Source organism: Myotis daubentonii, chromosome 19 (assembly GCF_963259705.1).
Source record: "Myotis daubentonii chromosome 19, mMyoDau2.1, whole genome shotgun sequence".
In the NCBI taxonomy this organism is placed as follows: domain Eukaryota; kingdom Metazoa; phylum Chordata; class Mammalia; order Chiroptera; family Vespertilionidae; genus Myotis; species Myotis daubentonii.
The window spans coordinates 27,034,809-27,056,663 of NC_081858.1; the positions used below are offsets into that span (position 1 = coordinate 27,034,809).

Here is a 21,855-nt window from a genome sequence, read left to right on the forward strand (position 1 = left end):
GCCTAAGCCAGCAGGTGGTCATCCTCCAAGGGGTCCCAGACTGCGAGAGGACACTGGCCGTGCTGAGGGACCACCCCCCCCCCCGGGTGCACAAATTTTTGTGCACGGGGCCTCTAGTATATATATAAAGAAATGTTAGGACAAGTAAGAAAATCGTAACTAGGAACACACTACACAGAAATGCAGATGAGCGCACATGTGATAAACAGTCAGTTCCTGAAATGAAGGAGCCATGACACCGTCCACTGGCCACTGTGAGGCCTGAGGAGCCATGATGTGTCTGAGTCCATCGCATCAGATCTCCGTGAACCTGCACATACAGCTCATGACCTGAAAGGTCAGGTGGAAAGTCCTCCTTTGAACTTGCCCCTGAGTGTGTTCCCGGGAAATTCCCTGAACAGCCCTGTGAGTCTTAGTCACCAGAGGAAGGTGTCCCTGGTCTGTGATGTCAGACATGAGGGCCACTGTGCACTGACTTTTGCACCATCTTCACTGGAGGGGAAACCCATCAATCTGTCCTGTGTGTCCATGATGGCTCCTCCCACAGACGGGACTCCTCCTGGGAGTGAGGCGCTGCAGGGAGGCTACAGGGCATCAGAGTCACAGGACCTGGGACCAGGCCAGGATGTGTGGCCAGAGACAGTCCCCTCTGAGCTGCAGGTGCAGCTGGGCTCTCAGGGGTTTGGGCCAAGGGCAGGTGTGTGCTGCCACCAGCAGGGGGCGCCGTGGGACCGCCCTAATGTTCCAATGTAGCTGCACATTAAGGACCTTAACTAATAGGAGCCTGGGCCTGTGGCTGGGCCCTGTGCTCAGTGATGTGCTGTCTCAGCAGGTGCTTCCTCCCACGGCCCCCAAGAGGTGAGCCCACCTCCATGCTCCTCAGTCTGGGGTGTGAGCTGAGCTCCAGTCCCAGGGCCCAGGGAGGGGCTGGGCAGTCCCTGGAGGGACTCTCATTTGCATGGCAGCCCCTCCCCTGGCAGAGGGTGGGGGAGAAAAGGAGGCCTGGGCAGCCCAGCCCCACTGTGGGCTCAGGGCTGTGAGCACCATGGCCTGGATTCCTCTGTTCCTCGTGCTCCTCTCTCACTGCCCAGGTAGGGACAGGCCTGGGACCCGGCTTCTTCCCTTCCTGCTCAGGCTCCTGGGAAACGTCCCTGGTCCCTGCCCATCACTGACAGTGTCTGTGTCTGCAGGGTCCCTCTCTTTGCCTGTGCTGATTCAGCCGCCCTCCCTGTCTGCATCTCCGGGAGCCACAGCCAGTCTCACCTGCACCCTCAGCAGTGGGTTCAGTGTTGGCGATTACTGGATAGCCTGGTTCCAGCAGAAGCCTGGGAGCCCTCCCCGGTTTCTCCTGACTTTCAATTCAGACTTAGAAAAGCAGCATCGCTCAGGGCTTCCCAGCCGCTTCTCTGGATCCAAAAACGCCTCGGCCAATGCGGGGCTGCTGACCATCTCGGGGCTGCAGCCTGAGGACGAGGCCGACTATTACTGCGCTACTGATGAGGGCGGTTGGAGCAGCTACCAAGCCGCACAGCGTCTCAGATGACGAGGAAGTGAGACCAAAACCCCGGGCCCCGGGGTGGTGGCTCTGAGCCTCCCTTCAGCGAGGAGCGTCTGTGGGGGCCTCTGTCACTGGGCTCCTCTGCAGGGACCTGTGTCCCCGGGAGGAGGGAGGTCGCACTCGATGTAGCAGCAGCACAGGCGTCCCAGGAGCACATGCGGTGGTCATAGAGCCCCGCCCACCACGCTGTGTCTGGGGAAATTCTAACAAGAATGACCATTTCTGAGTCAGAATCTCAGCTCCTCCCTCCTGTTGTGTCTTGTTGCTCCTCACCCAGAGCACCTCACCCCTGACCCCTCTGGTCCCCAGTGTGTGGGGAGTTTCTTCCCGACAGCAATTCTCTGACACCAGCTGATGTCCTGCAGCAGCACTCAGTCCTCACACTCTCTGCCCAGAGACGGTGTCAGACCCACAGTGAAAGGGCCATCCCACTGACTGCCCGCAGGTCAGGTGCCACTCACAGGCGGGAGGTCCCAGATTTCATACAACTTCTTGGCTATACAGCGAAGGTTCCCATAATTCCCTTGGGTTTGACGAATTTGCAAACTGCACCTGAGCCCTCTCTTTTTCAAGCGAATGGGGACATGTGAGTGGTTTCCAAGCTTCTAATCCTCCCCGGCCTCTCCAGTGGCCCGTCCTCACCCAGGACCCACCCAGCGTCCCCTCATCAGCAAAGGCCGCCCGTCCCCCAGGGAGTGACAAGGGTTCAGGAGCCTGTGCCGGGGCCAGGGGCCGAGACCAGCGAATGTTTCCTATCAGCTCACATCCTGTGTCTGCACCTGCACATGGTCACCCAGACAGCCATGCTCCCCACACATTAATGTCATGTGTGTGAACCCTGTGTCACCACTGACCCATCCTGTCTGATATGTTAGTGTCCACCCTGGTCATGGACACCACCTTCTCCTTCTCTGATCAAACCCACAGAAGGTTGGTCACAACCAGCACAGACTCTCAGTGACACCCTCCCTCCCCCTCCTCCCTCCTCTGCTGCTGCCTCCCTCACCCCCTCCTCTCCCTCGGGCTCCTCAGCTCTTAACTCCATCCTCAATGAGGGTTTCAGGGAAAAGTGACAAGTTCCTGCTGAGGTTTCCATTCAGTGAGGATGTGATGGTTTCTGCGGTCAACAGCTCAGACAGTCACGGAGTCTGCAAAGACGCCACAATCTCACATTTGTCACTGAAATAGGACAATGAGTCAGAAAGTACAGTAGGTAAAGATTTATTTAAATTTAAAAAATTTTTTAGGACAACTAAGAAAATCCTAAGAAGAAACACAGGACACAGAAATGCAGATCAGCGCACACGTGATAAAAAGTCAGTTCCTGAAATGAAGGCACTGTGACACCTTCCACTGGCCACTGTGAGGCCTGCAGAAGCCATGATGTGTCTGAGTCAATCCCATCAGATCTCTGTGAACCTGCACATGCAGCTCATGACCTGAAAGGTCTGGTGGAAAGTCCTCCTTTGAACTTGCCCCTGAGTGTGTTCCCGGGAAATTCCCTGAACAGCCCTGTGAGTCCCAGTAACCAGAGGAAGGTGTCCCTGGGCTGTGACGTCGGACATGAGGGTCACTGTGCACTGACTTTTGCACCATCTTCACTGGAGGGGAAACCTAATCAGTCTGTCCTGTGTGTCCATGATGGCACCTCCCACAGACAGGACTCCTCCTGGGAGTGAGGCGCTGCAGGGAGGCTCCAAGGCATCAGAGTCACAGGACCTGGGACCAGGCCAGGATGTGTGGCCAGAGACAGTCCCTCTGAGCTGCAGGTGCAGCTGGGCTCTCAGGGGTTTGGGCCAAGGGCAGGTGTGTGCTGCCACCAGCAGGGGGCGCTGTGAGACCGCCCTGTGGTCTCAATGCAGCTGCACATTAAGGACCTTAACTAATAGGAGCCTGGGCCTGTGGCTGGGCCCTGTGCTCAGTGATGTGCTGTCTCAGCAGGTGCTTCCTCCCAGGGCCCCCCAAGGGGTGAGCCCACCTCCATGCCCCTCAGTCTGGGGTGTGAGCTGAGCTCCAGTCCCAGGGCCCAGGGAGGGGCTTAGCAGGCCCTGGAGGGACCCCCATTTGCATGGCAGCCCCTCCTCTGGCAGAGGGTGGGGGAGAAAAGGAGGCCTGGGCAGCCCAGCCCCACTGTGGGCTCAGGGCTGTGAGCACCATGGCCTGGACTCCTCTGCTCCTCGCGCTCCTCTCTCACTGCACAGGTAGGGACAGGCCTGGGACCCGGCTTCTTCCCTTCCTGCTCAGGCTCCTGGGAAACGTCCCCTGGTCCCTGCCCGTCACTGACAAGTGTCTGTGTCTGCAGGGTCCCTCTCCCAGTTTGTGCTGACTCAGCCGCCCTCCCTCTCGGCATCTCTGGGAGCCACAGCCACACTCACCTGCACCCTGAGCAGTGGCTTCAGTCTTGGTGGTTCCTGGATATCCTGGTACCAGCAGAAGCCAGGGAGCCCTCCCCGGTACCTCCTTGTATATAAATCAGACTCAGAGAAGTATTATGGCTACGCGGACCCCAACCGTTTCTCTGGCTCCAAAGACACGTCGGCCAATGCGATGCTCCTGCTAATCTCAGGGCTGCAGCCTGAGGATGAGGCTGACTATTACTGCACTACAGGTCATGGCAGTGGGAGCAGCTACCGTTAGACACAGTGACTCAGATGTCGAGGAAGTGAGACCAAAAGCCCTGGGCCCCGTGGTGAGGGTTTCAGAGGAAAGTGACCAGTTCCTGCTGAGGTTTCCATTCAGTGAGGATGTGATGGTTTCTGTGGTTAACAGCCCAGATGTCCACCACGTCTGCATACACATCACAATCTCACATTTGTCACTGAAATAGGACAATGAATCAGGAAGTACAGTAGGTAAAGATTTATTTAAATTTAAAAATATTTTAGGACAACTAGGAAAATCCTAACAAGGAACACAGGACACAGAAATGCAGATCAGCGCACACGTGATAAAAAGTCAGTGCCTGAAATGAAGGAGCCGTGACACCTTCCGCTGGCCACTATGAGGCATGAGGAGCCGTGATGTGTCTGCGTCCATCGCATCCCATCTCCATGGACCTGCACATGCATCTCATGACGTGAAAGGCCTGGTGGAAAGTCCTCCTTTGAACTTGCCCCTGAGTGTGTTCCCGGGAAATTCCCTGAACAGCCCTGTGAGTCCCAGTAGTCAGAGGAAGGTTTCTCTGGTCTGTGACGTCAGACATGAGGGTCACTGTGCACTGACTTTTGCACCATCTTCACTGGAGGGGAAACCCATCAATCTGTCCTGTGTGTCCATGATGGCTCCTCCCACAGACGGGACTCCTCCTGGGAGTGAGGCGCTGCAGGGAGGCTACAGGGCATCAGAGTCACAGGACCTGGGACCAGGCCAGGATGTGTGGCCAGAGACAGTCCCCTCTGAGCTGCAGGTGCAGCTGGGCTCTCAGGGGTTTGGGCCAAGGGCAGGTGTGTGCTGCCACCAGCAGGGGGCGCTGTGAGATCGCCCTGTGGTCCCAATTCAGCTGCATATTGAGGACCTTAACTAATAGGAGCCTGGGCCTGGGGCTGGGCCCTGTGCCCAGTGATGTGCTGTCTCAGCAGGTGCTTCCTCCCAGGGCCCCCCAAGGTGTGAACCGACCTCCAGGCCCCTGAGTCTGGAGTGTGAGCTGAGCCCCAGCCCCAGGGCCCAGGGAGGGCTGGGCCGTCCCTGGAGGGACTCCCATTTGCATGGCAGCCCCTCCTTTGGCAGAGGGTGGGGAGAAAAGGAGGCCTGGGCAGCCCAGCCCCACTGTGGGCTCAAGGCTGTGAGCACCATGGCCTGGACTCCTCTGCTCCTCGTGCTCCTCTCTCACTGCACAGGTAGGGACAGGCCTGGGCCCCAAACCCACTCAACCTTTGTCAATAATTCTGAGAATATTTACTTGGGTCTCTGTCCCTTCATCCATGAGTGTCTGTGTTTGCAGGGTCCCTCTCCCAGCCTGTGCTGACTCAGCCGCCCTCCCTCTCTGCATCTCCGGGAGCCACAGCCATACTCACCTGCACCCTGAGCAGTGGCTACAATATTGGCAGCTACCATATACGCTGGTTCCAGCAGAATCCAGGGAGCCCGCCCAGATTTCTCCTGAGATATAAGTCGGACTCAGATAAGTACCACGTTTCTGGGGTCCCCAAGCGCTTCTCTGGATCCAAAGACACGTCGGCCAACGTGGGGTTTCTGCTCATCTCGGGGCTGCAGCCTGAGGACGAGGCTGACTATTACTGCAATGCAGATCATGGCAGTGGGAGCAGCTTTAGTCACGCACAGCGTCTCAGATGACGAGGAAGTGAGACCAAAACCCCCGGGCCCGGAGGTGGTGCCTCTAAGCCTCCCTTCAGCGAGGAGCGTCCGTGGGGGCCTCTGTCACGGGGCTCCTCTGCAGGGACCTGTGTCCCCGGGAGGAGGGAGGTCGCACTCGATGTGGCAGCAGCACAGGCATCCCAGGGGCACACACAGTGGTCATAGAGTCCAGCCCACCCCCCGCGTCTGGGGAAATTCTAACAAGAAGGACCATTTCTGAGTCAGAATCTCAGCTCCTCCCTCCTGTTGTGTCTTGTTTGCTCCTCACCCAGAGCACCTCACCCCTGACCCCTCTGGTCCCCAGTGTGTGGGGAGTTTCTTCCCGACAGCAATTCTCTGACACCAGCTGATGTCCTGCAGCAGCACTCAGTCCTCACACTCTCTGCCCAGAGATGGCGTCAGACCCACAGTTAAAGGGCCATCCCACTGACTGCCCGCAGGTCAGGTGCCACTCACACAATGGAGGTCCCAGGTTTCTTGCTCCTTTTGTTGTAAATTAAAGGTTCTCGGTGGTCCCTCCCTTGATTCCATTCATTTGCTGGAGTCCTTTGCTAACTGCACCTGAGCCCGGCTCCCCCTTTTCGCCTTGCGGGCAGGCTGCCTGGGGAGCCCCGCCCTGCAGAGCTAGGCAACCGGATGGGAGATGCTGAGTGAGGACTCAGCCCCGGATGGATGACCTCCCGGACCAGAGCTCACCTGGAACCTCGCCGGGCACCTGAGTGTCCAGTCGTGTGGTCAGGGAGAGGGGGTTTCTCTAAGGGGAAAAGAGGGGCCTGATCCCAGGAACTCCCTTCTGGGGCCACAGGATGGTGGCGGATGCTCCCCAGTTGCTGGGGAAATGCTGAGCCTGCTCTTAGAGGAAGTGTGTCAAGTGCAGCGGTTCTCAACCTTCCTAACGCCACGACCCTTTCATACAGTTCCTCATGTTGTGGTGACCCCCACCCATAACATTATTTTCATGGCTACCTTGTAACTGTTAATGTTGCTACTGTTATGAATCCTAATGTAAATATCTGATATGCAGGGTGTATTTTCATTGTTACAAATTGAACATAATTAAAGCGCAGTGATTAATCACAAAAACAATATGTAATGATATATGTGTTTTCCGGTGGTCTTAGGCGACCCCTGTGAAAGGGTCGTTCGACCCCCAAAGGGGTCGCGAACCACAGGTTGAGAACCGCTGGCCAAGTGGTTCCTGGGATGAGATGCCGGGCCTTACACGCGGGCTTTCTGCATAAGAACCGCATGTCTCTGCAGTCGCAGGCACCGCACATACACAACAAACCCCCAGGAAGAGAGGCTCTTTCCTGACCCATTGACCAGGAGCCCCTGCTGTCAAGGTGACTGGACCCCATAACTCACACCGCCTCCCTGCCACCATCATGGCCTAAGGAAGGGGATTGTCAGCTGGTTTAGGCAACAGGGCCTGCCCAGTAGGAACTGGGCTTAGTCACAATGTCACCCCATGGCTGGGAGATGTGGGGTCCAGGTAAGACCAGAAAAGGATGGGCATGTGACCCACTATCTCTCATGTTCTTCACTCTGCCCTCTACCCTCCTTGTACGTTCAGGTTGGGAGATACGCTGTGGGCACTAGGGTCTCGGCAGGAAGACACAGGCCAGGCTGTTCCTGTGTCATAAATGGCAGTGCACCTGGAAGAGGGGCGGGGCCTGGGGCACATTTGCATGAGAAGTCCCTCCTCTCACAGAGAGGCGGGGCCTGGGGCACATTTGCATGAGCAGCTCCTCCTCTGGGAGACCAGCTGGGAGGGGATAAGAGAGATCTGGGAAGACCGGCCCCAGCTCTGTGTCCTGGGAACGGGCTGCGCTCACCATGGCCTGGACCCCTGTGCTCCTCGTGCTCCTCACTCACTGCACAGGTAGGGACAGGCCTCGGGGACCCAGAGCACCTGCCCCCTGACCTTTCTTCTCACCCCCATGTGTCTCTTTCCACAGGGTCGCTCTCCCAGCCTGTGCTGACTCAGCCGCCCTCCCTCTCTGCATCTCTGGGAGCCACGGCCAGACTCCCCTGCCCCTTGAAAAGTGACGTCAGTGCTGTTAATAAAACCATATTCTGGTTCCAGCAGGAGCCAGGGAGCCCTCCCCGGTTTCTCCTGTCTTACGCCTCAAGTCCAAGTTTGGGCTCCGGGGTCCCCAGCCGCTTCTCTGGGTCCAAGGACGCCTCGGCCAATGCGGGGCTCCTGCTCGTCTCGGGGCTGCAGCCCGAGGACGAGGCCGACTATTACTGCCTGATCTCCCACGGTGGCGCTTCCCACGGTGACCCACCCAGATGGGGAAGTGGGGCAAAAACCGCAGCCGGCTTGTCTCGTGACCATGTAAACATTTAACAGTAGCTCGCACGTGTGCACACTCTATCAACCCACGCATGGTTTACGCATGACGGGCCCACTCCCATTTCTCCATGGCCATTTCTGAACCCTAAGGACAAATGAAACAGAAATACAACAACAACAACAACAAAAATCGTGATGACGCTGAAATGTTGCCTGTTCATCCATCTGTGATCACGCCAGACCCCGCGGAGCTGCCCATTTCCTCTTGAAATGACAGTGAGCCTGATGACCCCCAGGGAAACGCCCGGACCAGGCGCCATTCCGGATCGTGGCTGTGGTGTGAGCTGCAGGAAGAGGGGGGCTGTGTGCCCGCTGCGTGCCCTGTGCTTCCAGAACCTGAGGACCCCACCGCTGTGGCACGTGTGCCCGTGGGATGAAAGTGGACAGAGCTCTCTCCCTCCACGAGGCAGCAGCCAGGGAGCCCTCCCCGGTACCTGCTGTCCTACTACTCAGACTCAATGAAGCACCAGGGGTGCCCCATGGACTCCAACCGGCTCCGCGGTTATGCAGGCGCCGTGTCCCGGGTCTAGAGGTGGGATGAGGGATGTGGCATCTCCAGGCTTCTGGAGGTGGTTCCTGAAGCCCTCTCCTCCCCACAAATATAGACAGGGAGCACCGGGGAGTCTCCCACATTGGCCAAGATGGCTCCGGGGGAGGTTCTTACACTGAGCATGCCAAGAGCTAGAAACATGAATGGACATCCCCCAGTGCACTGGAAGCAAGCAAGATAATTGGATAGCAAAAAAACCCACAACTTCCCCTCCTGATCACTATACTAGAGGCTCAGTGCACGAATTCAGGTCTCTCGGCCTGGCCTGTGGGGATCGGGCCGAAACTGGCTCTCTGACATCCCCCGGGGGGTCCCATATTATGAGGGGGCAGTTCTCAGGTGACACACCCCGTAATCGGGCTCCCTCCTCTCTGGTTCCGGCTGCATAACCCCAGAACCGCAGCTGCCAAGTCACTGTAGCTTGGCAGCTCCTGCATTGAGTGTCTGCCCCCTGGTGGTCTGTGCGTGTCACAGCTACCAGTAGGCCGATTGCTTGGGCTTTTATATATATAGATGACCGGCAGGCTTGAGCAGGAAGTGGAGGTGATTTTTGAGACAGGAGCCTGCCATCCTCCCAGGTTGCACATCACCTGAATAAGCCACTTTCCTTTTGCACCATCACCTGTCTCCTGAGTTTGGCTTTTGTTGTGACCAGAAGGAGAACCTGCTTGTTTTGTTACAGTGTGATTTGTAACAACATAAAATCTGGGATGGGGGGAGGGAGTCTTATATAATGAAAAGTGTAAAACATGACAAGGAAATTAAACTATTTTTTGTTTGTTAACTCTTATCCAAGAATATTTTTTCCATTGGTATCCAGAGAGAGTGTAATTGTAATGGTGGGAGGGAGGGGGAGAGAGAAAGAGGGAGAGAGAGAGAAAAAAGGAGAGAGAGACACACATCTATTGGTTGCCTTCCACATGCACCCCAACCAGGCCAGGGTTTGAGCCTACAACACTGGTACATGCCCTTGACCAGGAATCGAACCTGTGACCCCTGAGTGCTTGGGCTAATGCTCTAACCATTGAGAAACACTGGCCGGGGCAAGAACATTAAACTTAAGTAGACATCCCACTTTGTGGTTCAAAATACTCAGTATAGTTATGATAACAGTTTCCCCCAAACTGAATAAAGACTAACTGCAAGGTCTTCAGGTAAAACACACTTTCAATGAAGAATGAGGTAGAACATTTCAGCGGGGATGTGGAAGCTGTAAGAAAAGCTATAAAAGAAACAATGGTCCTGGGAGTAACCCTCCGGCTCCATGTGACCTGCCGGCACCTGGGGAAGGGGCCAGGGGGGAGCAGATGCGAAGTTACAGGAACCACATCGAGGTGAGACAAGGGCTGCAGCTTTAGTGTCAGGAGAGACACAGACCAGGTGGGGAGAGGCTGCCCCGAGGGCCGAGGGACAGTGTGTGGGTGCAGGAGACACAAGACTGGTGCCCCTGGGTGCGGCACCTGCAGTGTGCACCTGCGGTGACATGTGTGTGATTTCGCCTCACTCCAGTGTAGGACTCTGTGACCCGCATCTTGCTGAGTAAGGATTGTGACCTATTGGCTCAGAAATGGTCTCAGGGTTCCTGCCTGCATTCCCAAGGCTGGTCAAGGGAACCGCGTCTGTGAATCCAAGATAGAAAGTCGAAGGCCTTTCTCGGAAAACCACTATTCACTTCCAGATATCCCTGGACTTTTCCTGGGTAGAGTGGGAGTCTCCCCGGGGACAGACGGGTGCAGGGGGCCTGGCCTATGGGGCCTTGAGAAGGGACAGGGATGCATGGTGGGGATGTGGCATTCCTGCTCCTTCGCTTCCTGTGACTGGGACCCCTCAGGGACTTTGTAGGACACAGAGCTCAGGCTTCCCTTTGCTTCCCCTTTTCAGAGACTGTTCCGCAGAACAGGCCAGTGCAAAGGCCAGTGGGAAAGGCTGTGTATGCGTTAGGGTTCTCCCAGGGACAGAACCAGAGGGCCGCTGGGAGCTGAGGGAACGCGTTCTGTCCTGCGGATGCTGGACGCCAGGGGCAGCGACCGTGGCTGTGCCGCCCAGAGACAGGCCTGGCGCCGACACCGCTGTGTCCTGGGAGCTCTGCCTGCGGCAGGAGCTTCTGTTCCTGGGACGGATGGAAGCTCCTAGAAACTCCTTGTGGGGGTCACTGGGCAGCGACTGGGGATTTCCAACCGGCAGGACCAGACCACAGCGCACAGCTCCCAACTCATGACTGAAATGTAAAGTGATGTTAGAAAACGTCTATTCACACCTTTCAACCCGGAGCAGAAGGCATTCCCGTTACCAATGCTTTTCCATCAATTCCTCCGCCCACAATTTCCAATTTGCATAATCCAAGAATTTGAAAATCAGCCTTATTGTGACTTTCACATATAATACCATACATGCATTTTAAGTTGGGTGAGTGGTGACTAATATATAAAGGTTTAAGATAAACCTTTAGCACAGAAATTTAAAAATTCTGCCTAGAATTTTCTGCATTTCCTGTTTTCCTCTCTCATGTAAAAACCCACATCTGACTGTGAGTTGAGAACAGATCCTAGGAGTGAACCACAGCCCACGGTTCGTGGAGAACTATAGTTTCATGCAGGTGGACATATTGACAGGTGATCAAGTTTTACCCAGCATCGCCACTACAAAGGCACATGAGGGCTTTCTCTCCACCACCTCCCACACCTAGGGAAGGACCCCTAGCTCCTCAGTTCGGCTGGGAGGGCATAGGAAGGAGACCTCCAGCCACCAGAGAGGAAAGAACCCGCATCCCGCACAGAAGGGGACAAGCTCTGGGGTTGGTCACTGCTCTGGACCCGACACTGGTGTAGAGTTTATGTCAGAGACCCCACCTCAGTCCTGACCATGGACCAGCCCACGAGCTGTGGTCAGACTCCCCCTGAGGACGCCGAGTAGAGACTGAAGGTGCCCGAGGTGAGGGGAGGCCACGAGAGGGGACCCCTGGCCTGGCCCTAGGGCAGGGGCAGTGGGCAGAGAAGTGGGAAGGCAGAGGTGGCCTCTCATGGGTTCTGGTCCCCACGTCACTCAATGGTGTGTCTGGGCCTGGACACTAGAGGGCGCTCTGGGCTCCCTCCTGAGGGGACTGTGGTGTGACCTGGGGCCAACCTCCTGGCACCACCCAGTGCCCCTTCTCAGGGCTCACAGCTGTGGTTCCCTTAGCAACAGGCCCCACACAGCCCCGCCCTGCACACACCCAGGGCCATCCTCAGCCAGAGGCACCTGCCCCAGGGACCCAGGAGGAATCAGATAGATGTGGGTCTCATTTGCATGAGTGGGCCCTCCCTCCCACAGACTATGAAGAGGGGAAGGGAGAGGTGTGGGGAGCTCTGCTTCAGCTGTGGGGCCTCAGGAGGCAGGACTCAGGGATGACCTCCACCATGGCCTGGGCCCCTCTCCTCCTCACCCTCCTGGCTCACTGCACAGGTGACTGGATCAGGGGATAGGGAAGGGGCCCTGGGGAGACACATGGGCCCTGCTTCCTCCTCTTGTCTCTAGACCCAGACTCACCATCTCTGTGTCTCCCCCTCTTGCAGGATCCTGGGCCCAGTCTGTGCTGACTCAGCCGTCCTCAGTGTCGGGGTCCCCCGGCGAGAGGGTCACCATCTCCTGCACTGGAAGCAGCACCAACGTTGGGTATGGTGACTATGTGTCCTGGTACCAACAGCTTCCAGGAACGGCCCCCAAACTCCTCATCTATGATAGTAACACAAGACCCTCAGGGATTCCGGACCGATTCTCTGGCTCCAGGTCTGGCAGCTCAGCCTCCCTGACCATCACGGGGCTGCAGGCTGAGGACGAGGGCGTCTATTACTGCGCGTCCTATGAAAGCAGTCCTGCTGGTACTCACAGTGCTGCAGGCCTGTGGGGAAGTGAGACAAAAACCCCTCTGGTCTGCGAGGGGGTGAGCTCTCCAGCAGCTGCCTGCTCAGCTCAGCCTGTGACCTGTGGCTTCTGCTTATTCCCTCGCTGACGCCCTGGGCCCAGGTTCATCGGGGACCCTGCCTGGGGGTGAAGGTCCTCCCTCCCCTCCGGCCTCCATGTCACTCAGAGCAGCGCTTTCCCAGCTCAGGGTCCTGGAGGAAGGGAAGGCCTCTCCCCACCCACGGGGCCAGTTCCCTCCCCCTGGGCGGCACTCCCTGGGCCTGTGAGGCTGAGATGAGTGACAGCTGGTTGGTCCCGCCCCTGCCTGGGGCTCAGCACTGTGTGCTGTGCTGGAAGGACCCCTGGCCCTGTTCCATCCCATCAGGATCTACTCCCTTTAAGCCATGGGACTGGTTTCCATTTGCTCTGTGATTTTAAGTACAAAAATCGGCAATTCACAGCTGTCACTATAGCAGATTGGGGGGTGCCATGTGGGCGCTGAAGGGGGTGGTCCCAGTGGGTGAAGGGTCCAGGAGGAGACACTTCCGGCTGTGACCACCTGGCTCTGGGGGTGTGGACAGCATGGGGACCCGGCAGGGAGCGCTGTCACACTGTGTCTGTGAAAGCAGCTGAGAGACTGGATCTTAAGTGTCCTCAGCACAAGAAATAGCAGAATTTGCAGCCACTTCTGATGGCTGAGTTCAAGGAGACGTATTCTGGGATGGTTTTGCAGTAGACACCTCACAGCGTCATTATGTCGTACACCTGACACTAATTAATGCTAATTACATCTCAGTTAAAAATAAGTTAAAATAGGCCTAAAAGGTTTGGCTCAGTGGATAGAGCATCAGCCTGCGGACTCAAGGGTCCCGGGTTCGGTTCTGGTCAAGGGCATGCACCTGGGTTGCGAGCACATCCCCAGTAGGGGGTGTGCAGGAGGCAGCTGATCGATGTTTCTCTCTCATCGACGTTTCTCTCTATCCCTCTCCCTTCCTCTCTGTAAAAAATCAATAAAATATATTCATAAAAAATAAGTTAAAATAAATCTGAATCTACTGTTTCCAAAAAAACAGCCCGTGGAAGTCTATAGCAGCTTTATAACTCCCCTAGGGCAGTGGTCAGCAAACTGCGGCTCGCGAGCTACATACGGCTCTTTGGCCCCTTTAGTGTGGCTCTTCCACAAAATATCGACTTCTGCGCACGGGCCATGAAGTTCAATCGCACTGTACACGCGCGCTTGCACGTGGTACTTTGTGGATGAGCCACACGTTGCCGACCACTGCCCTAGACCTGTGGTTCTCACCTTTGGCTGCACATTAGAATCACCTGGGAATCCTGTTAAAATCCTGATTTCTGGGCCTCATCATTAGTAATAAAGAAGCAGAATTTCTGGCAGCAGGGGGTGGGGGGGGGGGCCTGGCTGTGGGGGGCCTGCGAGGAGCCCAGGCTGCCAGCTTCATCCCAGGGCAGGAGCGGAGGCTCTGGCCCAGCTGGTTCTGCGAACACCCCGAGGGCGGGCACCTGTGGGCTCCCAGAGCCTCCTCAGCGTAATTACAGCCTCACCCACGCTCGCCAAGCCTCGCTCCCTGGCTCCCCAAGCTCCCCGGGCTGGGCTTGGTTAAATGTGGGGGGGCGGTTGAGTCCTGGTGTGTGATTAAGTAATTACGCTCAGGAGGCTCTGGGAGCCGCCAGTGCCTGCCCTCGGGTCTTCACAGAACCAGCTGGGCCGGAGCCTCCACCCCTGCCCAGGGATGAAGCTGGCAGCCTGGGCTCCTCGCAGGCCCCCCACGGCCAGGTTTCCCCTCCCCGCTGCCGCCAGGCTGCTGTAGCTGCCATGACATGGGCACGGCCCCTGCCCTGCCTCACCTGAGCTCAATCCCGGGTGGCCGTGACGCCGTTGCCCAATTTTGCTTCCGTTAAAAATGTCTGTGTATTTCCAACCCTCAGCACCCGGCTTCCGCCATCGGAGGCAGCCTGCGCCCTGGGCGAGGTCACCCCTGAGGAGCCCAGGGGCCTGTGGCTGCGACAAAGGTGGTTGTGAGCACAGGGGCTGAGGCTGGGGCCACAGGAAGACTCCGAGGGTCTTCACGGCCCTCCCCCACGGGACCCGCTCAGAGGAGAGGGACGCCGGCCTGGGCGGGGAGGGGCCCGGGTGCTGAGAAGGCGCCCCTAGGATCGCTCTGGCTCAGCCTGCCTGGCTCCCGCTGGCATCGGCCAAGCCCCCTGGGCCGGGCATCAGCCACCAAACAGGAGCAGGAAGCCGGCCTCAGCGGGTCCCCCGTGCTGTGCGCTCCCTCCTCCTCCAGAGGGAGCCACCGAGGCGGAGGGAGGGAGGGCGGTGCGGGGTGCGGTCTCACCTGGCGCCTCCCAAAGCGGTGCTGGGTGTTCGGGTGGATGTTGGACGAGAGGTCCGGCTCGTTCTTCCAAGAACCCACAGTCCAGTGGCTCTTCGTCGTTCCCAACAACAGGAAGGCCACTGAAACGAACACTCCATTTCTCACCCCGCAGATGGGCACACCCACCAGAGGCCAGGGGCACTGGGCCGGGCTGGGAGCAGGCGCTGCACCCGAGGTGGGTGTGGAAGCGGCATCGGGGAGGGACCTGTGTTGTCCCCACAGGTCGGGAGACACAGGGACCCGCAGCCCCAGCTCGGCAACTCGGTCACACCGGCCACCTGCACAGCGACCTACATGTACCATGGCTCCCGGGGCACAGCCCGCAGGGCAGAGGGCGGGAGGGCCTGGGTTATGGCGCCCGGGCTGCTGGGACACCAGGCAGCTCTGAGCGAGAGCGAGAGCGAGAGGGAGAGTGAGAACAAGAGCTAGCTTGAGAGCGAGCTGCCTGCGGCTGTCAAGGTCTTCAGAGCATGAGGCCAAGTGAGAAGCAAAATACAGACCTGCAGGGGTGGGGGGAGGAATGGGTCAGCATGTGCTTTTATTTACATACACAAACAACAAATGATACAGCTGATGAGGGAACTGGGTGTGGCAGACATCTTGAAGATCATGCTGAGCTTTGAACTTCAAGCTATCAGCCAGCTGGCTGGTGTGGCTCAATGGATTGAGCATCGATCAGTGAACCAAGAGGTCCCGGGTTTGATTCCCAGCCCCCTGACAAAGTCCAGGACCATCTGCTCAGGGCTGTCAGCTGTGACTTCCCCAAACCTGGGCCCCACACAGCCCCACCCCCGCCCACACCAATGGCCATCCTCAGACAGAGGGGGTCTCATTTGCATAACAGGACCCTCCCTCCCCCAGACTATGAAGAGGGGAAGGGAGAGGTGTGGGGAGCTCTGCTTCAGCTGTGGGGCCTCAGGAGGCAGGACTCAGGGATGACCTCCACCATGGCCTGGGCCCCTCTCCTCCTCACCCTCCTGGCTCACTGCACAGGTGACTGGATAAGGGGACAGGAAAGGGGCCTTGGGAAGACACATGGGCCCTGCTTCCTCCTCTTGTCTCTAGACCCAGACTCACCATCTCTGTGTCTCCCCCTCTTGCAGGATCCTGGGCCGAGCCTGTGCTGACTCAGCCATCCTCAGTGTTGGGGTCCCCGGGCCAGACGGTCACCATCTCCTGCACTGACAGCAGCTCTAAAATCGGGAGTAACTATGTGTATTGGTACCAACAGCTCCCAGGAAAGGCCCCCAAATGCATCATTTATGATAATAGCAACCGATGCTCAGGGGTCCCAGACCGGTTCTCTGGCACCAGGTCTGGCAGCTCAGCCTCCATGACCATCACGGGGCTGCAGGCAGAGGATGAGGCCGACTATTACTGCTCAGGATGGGACAGCAGTATCAGCGGACCCACAGTGCTGCAGGCCTGTGAGGAACTGAGACAAAAACCTGCTGTCCCTCTTGAAATGGGGCTCCCCTAGCAGACCCCACTCCCCGACAAGCCAGCTGCTTCCTGTGCTTGCCCGACACCGGGGCCTGAGACCCACTTCAGTGAACTTGGTTCAGAAAACCTGTCCCCATTCTTTCCATCCGCCCCCTTCCCTCCAGCCTGGATTTCCTCAAATGGAGCAGAAACTCCCGGATGCTGGGGTAGCCGCCCTGGGTCCGAGTCCACGATGGGTTAGGGCAGGACCAGGGCCCAGGACCCAGCTGTCTGAGTCGAGCACATCCATTGTGTCCACTAGGTCCCAGGCTGTACTGACAGGGACCGAAATGGAATGTAGGGGACCAGCTGGAATTCTAAGAAATATGAATCCTGCTTGGTTACCCGTGACTGCTTTGTTCTGATTAAAGGAGGTGCATTCTCACCTGGCTGGGAGCTGACCTGGGACCTGGGAGCTCCGCTGGGATTGCGGCCCATCCTCCCCATTAGGGAGCTGCCTGTGATCATGGGAAGATGACCAGCCTCATTGCAGAACCCAGAGCTGCCAGCCCTTTGCCTACCCACAGGCCTTTGCAAATCTCCAGCCCCCATTACCTGTGAACTGCCCATTTGGCACACCCATTGCCTATGTCCCCCGTAATCCTTGTCCTTCTCCCCAATACAAGCAGCGGGCTTATGGGGGGCAGAGAAGATTTCTGTGGGTGATCTGCTGCTCTCCCAGGCTGCGGCAGGAAGGGAATCAACGCTCACATGAGTCCTCCCTGTCTCCGCTGAATTGGCTCCAGGGGGACAGGCAGCGCGGCCCATGGCTTGTCCTGATACTGTATCAGACCCTTGTGGCTGTGGGAATGAGTCCTGTCCATTCCCATCCACGCTGAGGTCTAACCACTGATCCCTTCCTGTTTCCTTCATTGTCTAAAGGTGCTGAGTCACGCTGACTCAGAATGGAGTGAGACCCCCAGTGGCCAGTACCTGATGGTTGTGATGTCCTCCTCCCACCCATTAGCTAAGAGCTGCTGTAGGACTAAGTCTCATGTCTGTGGAGCGAGTGAAGTTTCCATATTGTAAACGTCTCTGCTTCTATCTGATGAGTTTTGACTAGAAATATGCTTTAGATTCGGTGAAAGGCTCTGTCAGAATATCGATTGAGATAATCTGAGTTTATCTGTTGAGCTAATAATATGATATAGGATATTAAGGGCTGATCAATATGGAGGCCACCTTGGAAGACTGTAATATATCACACCTGCCCGCCCAATTGATGTCTCCCTCTCTCTCTCTCTCTCTCTCTCTCTCTCTCTCTCTCTCTTTCTCTCGCCGGTCCTCTCTCTCTAAAATCAATAAAAACATATTTAAATTTAAAAAGGGGATCTTCCCTCCTCTTGTCTAAGTTGGCGATGCCACCCACACGGCGGCCCCTGAAGTGGGTCTTACCTTTTCCTTCCACAGAAGCTGAGGCGGGAATGTGGCTGCAGCTGGAGGGGAGGGTCTGATGGGTTCTCTCTGGGGCAGGGCCTCTGGGCAGAGTGTGAGGAAGGTGGTTCCTCTGGGCAGGAGCCTGGCAGCCCCTCTCCCGAGTGAGGAAGCCCAGCCTGGACAGCAGGGGGCGCTGCCACAAGCACTGGACGGGGTCTGCTGGGCGCCCTCAGCCTGAAATCCACAGGTCTGTCTGTAGTCGGTGCCCTCTGCCAGGTGGCCCTGGAGTCCCTAGGGAGCCACTACCAGGCCTGTCCCAGCCTCACCAGGGGCAGCCCCGACGGACCCTCAGGGTCTCCCTGGCTCTGCCCCGGAGGCCTCTGCCTGTGGGGGACTCTGACTCTGAGCAGGAGCCCCTCCATGTGATGCGGCCTGAGTGCTGGGCAGGTTGTTGCATCAGGACCTGGGGGGGCGCCTCAGGGCTTTCCCGCTGCCCTTCCCCCCTGGCCAGCTGCCAAGACCTCCCCCTGCGCCTCTTGCTCCTCCTCCCATCAGGCTCTGTCCCCGATGGTCCCTGACACTAGTCCCGGCATCATTGGCTCAAACTTGTAGGATGGAGTGAATCTAATGGAGAGAAAGGCCCCTTTGCCTGGGTCTCTGACCATGGCTCACCATGGCGTGTCTGGGCCCGGACACTAGAGGGCGCCCTGGGATTGCTCTTGAAGGACCTGCAGGGTTTGACTGGGGCCAACCTCGTGGCACCACCTGGTGCCCCTTTTCAGGGCTCACAGCTGTGGTTCCCTTAGCAACAGGCCCCTCACAGCCCTGCCTTGCCATCCTCAGGCAGAGGCACCTGCCCCAGGGCCCCAAGAGGAATCAGATAGATGGATTCTCATTTGCATAACAGGACCCTCCCTCCCCCAGACTATGAAGAGGGGAAGGGAGAGGTGTGGGGAGCTCTGCTTCAGCTGTGGGGCCTCAGGAGGCAGGACTCAGGGATGACCTCCACCATGGCCTGGGCCCCTCTCCTCCTCACCCTCCTGGCTCACTGCACAGGTGACTGGATAAGGGGACAGGGAAGGGGCCTTGGGAAGACACATGGGCCCTGCGTCCTCCTCTTGTCTCTAGACCCAGACTCACCATCTCTGTGTCTCCCCCTCTTGCAGGATCCTGGGCCCAGTCTGTGCTGACTCAGCCGTCCTCAGTGTCGGGGTCCCTGGGCCAGAGGGTCACCATCTCCTGCACTGGAAGCAGCTCCGATGTTGGGAGTGGTTACGGTGTACAGTGGTACCAGCAGCTCCCAGGAAAGGCCCCCAAACTTGTCATCTATGGTAGCAGCAGTAGACCTACAGGGATTCCGGACCGATTCTCTGGCTCCAGGTCTGGCACCTCTGCCTCCCTGACCATCACGGGGCTGCAGGCTGAGGACGAGGCCGACTATTACTGCTCAGCATGGGACAGTAGTCTTAAAGCTCCCACAGTGCTCCAGGCCTGTGGGGAAGTGAGACAAAAACCTGCTGTCCCTCTTGAAACGGGGCTCCCCTAGCAGACCCCACTCCTCCGATAAGCCAGCTGCTTCCTGTGCTTGCCCGACACCAGGCCTGAGACCCACTTCAGTGAACTTGGTTCAGAAAACCTGTCCCCATTCTTTCCATTGTGCCCCCTCCCCTCCAGCCTGGATTTCTGCCGGGAGCCAGTCCATCCTTGCTGTTTCAAGGGACCTGGCGTATATGGTATACTGTTCTTAGTATGTTTGCTCACCTTCTTGGCACTATGTGTTTTAACCAAGGTCTCCTCTCTGAGAAAGGTTGTTTCCCAGGTAGGGATTTTCCCCTGAAGTTAGGGAGGGAATAAAACTTCTTAACTAAGTGCCAGGCAGGTAATTAATCACTTTAACTACCAACAATCATGCTTAAGCTACATAATCTTTACTCCCTGGAATGGAGATAAGAAACGCCCTAACCTATGGAATAGAGATTGATAGGATTGAATCAACTGGTATAAATACAGATGTAACAAGACAACAGGAGACAGAACTTAGAAGACAGAACCGAGAGACAGAACCAAGAGACAGAACCTAGCGAGAGAACATGGCAAAAGATCCTGGACTGAACCTGACTACAGAAATTGGCAAGAGAACCTGACTAGAACCTGGTGACTGAACCTGGCTGGAGAACCTAGTGAGAGTACATGGCTACAGAACCTGGCTGGAGAACCTGGAGAACCTAGCAAGAAAACATGGACACAGAACTTGGCTGGAGATCCTGGCTAGAGATCCTGGCTAGGCTGCTGATCAACTGAACGCTGTTTACTTGTCATTCCTTCTTCGCCGACTCTGTCCACACATTTGGGGACCCCTGGACCTGCTGGGGTTGGACCCGAGCAGATTTCCTCAAATGGAGCAGAGACTCCTGGATGGGGGGGCAGCTGCTCTGGGTCAGAGTCCATGATGGGTCAGGGCAGGACCAGGGCCCCAGGGTCCAGCTGTGTCTGAGTGAGCACATCCATTGTGTCCACTAGGGAGCCCATCAGTTCCCAGGAACAGCCCCCCAATCCTCAGCTCCTCTATGGCGGTGGACCCTGGGGTCTCTGACGGACCCTGGGGCTCAATTCTGGGGAGAGAGCTCCTGTCCATCGCTGGGCTGAGGCCTGAGAGCGAGGCTGCTTCTCAATGTGCAGGGAGCCCACCCCAGTGCCTCCTGCCCCTCTGCTGGGATGGGGCCCTGGCAGCCGCCCGCTCGGGCTGAGTCGTGACTTCTGCTGCTGCTGGGGCTGCAGCCACCTCAGGTCCAGGCTCATGCGGGGGCGTCACCCGGGAGAGAAGCCCCTCCTCTCCCTTTGTCCTCACAGTCACCCCGACAGCTCATCCCGTGACCAAGGGACCCAGAGGAACAGCAGGCGCGTGGCCCTGTCAGCTGCGGACACAGGTCTCTGCACAGCAGGCGGGGCCTGAGGCGGGGTTTCCCTGTGGTCATCTCAGCCCTGGGCTGTGACCGACGAATCCAGCGTCTCCATCCTTGGCCAGTTCCCTATCCCCAGAGCCACCTGAGCTGCCTCATCCTCCCATTGGTCTCCATGGAGCCGTTCTCTGTGCTCACCCGGAGGCTCCTCCATCGCCGCTGGGCCGGGACCCGTGGCCTGGGCTGGGTCAGAGCCTCAGGGCTGTGGGAATGACTCCTGTCCGTTCCCATCCATGCTGAGGTCTCACCACTGATCCCTTCCTGTTTCCTTCATTGTCTAAAGGTGCTGTTCTGGGAGAGTCCGTGGGAGGGGCAGGTTTGCATGAAGGGACCTCCGTACCCTGGGGCCTGGGGAGGGTAAGAGAGATGGGGTGCTCCCTCCCGGCTCAGGGCCTTAGAAGGGGGAGCCCTGGAGCACGCCCACCATGGCCTGCACCCCTCTCACCTCCGCCCTTCTCCCTCACTGCACAGGCTCCTGAGTCCTCACATCTGAGAACAGGTCGCAGGAAGACACAGGCTCTGCCCTGCCCCCTGGGCCCAGCCTGTTGTTACACCCAGAGACTCACAATCCTGGTGTCTTTCTCCCCTTCATTCCAGGGGCCTGGGCCCACGCAGCCGGGGCTGCACAGGAAACCTCCGTTTAGGGGTCCTGGTCAGAGGGTCTCCATCACCTGCCCTGGAAGCAGCAACATCATCAAGACGTTTCACACCAGCCCGGCCGCGTGGCTCAGGGGTTGAGGGTTGACCTATGAACCAGGAGGTCACGGTTCTATTCCCAGTCAAGGCACAGGCCCGAGAGGCAGGCCCGATTCCTAGTGGGGGGCATGCAAGATGCCCCCAATGAATGATTCTCTCTCATTGATGCTACTACCTTCTCTCCGACTCCCTTCCTCTCTGAATTCAATACAAATATATTAAAAGAATAAAATGGCTTAGAGGCATGTAATGACATACTTATAAGAAAGAAGAGGGTTCATGCCAAC

The 21,855-nt window shown here is 57.4% G+C and overlaps 6 gene segments (V, D, J or C); all 6 read left to right on the forward strand.

Moving 5' to 3' along the window:
* The first annotated feature begins 1,045 nt into the window (after positions 1–1,045).
* On the forward strand, positions 1,046–1,543 carry LOC132222236 (probable non-functional immunoglobulin lambda variable 5-48). The segment is given in 2 exon segments: positions 1,046–1,091; positions 1,191–1,543. Coding segments are annotated over 2 exon segments (399 nt in total).
* A 2,170-nt stretch (positions 1,544–3,713) lies between these two features.
* On the forward strand, positions 3,714–4,195 carry LOC132222237 (immunoglobulin lambda variable 5-45-like). The segment is given in 2 exon segments: positions 3,714–3,759; positions 3,861–4,195. Coding segments are annotated over 2 exon segments (381 nt in total).
* A 1,133-nt stretch (positions 4,196–5,328) lies between these two features.
* On the forward strand, positions 5,329–5,851 carry LOC132222238 (immunoglobulin lambda variable 5-45-like). The segment is given in 2 exon segments: positions 5,329–5,394; positions 5,499–5,851. Coding segments are annotated over 2 exon segments (399 nt in total).
* A 1,849-nt stretch (positions 5,852–7,700) lies between these two features.
* Positions 7,701–21,855, forward strand: part of LOC132222239 (immunoglobulin lambda variable 5-37-like) — a 33,409-nt gene continuing 19,254 nt past the window's right edge. The window contains 1 exon segment of the V gene segment in view: positions 7,701–7,754. Within this exon segment, the coding sequence occupies positions 7,709–7,754 (46 nt within the window).
* LOC132222164 (immunoglobulin lambda variable 1-40-like) lies at positions 15,936–16,533 on the forward strand. The segment is given in 2 exon segments: positions 15,936–16,046; positions 16,157–16,533. Coding segments are annotated over 2 exon segments (435 nt in total).
* Positions 18,855–19,458, forward strand: LOC132222165 (immunoglobulin lambda variable 1-40-like). The segment is given in 2 exon segments: positions 18,855–18,968; positions 19,079–19,458. Coding segments are annotated over 2 exon segments (438 nt in total).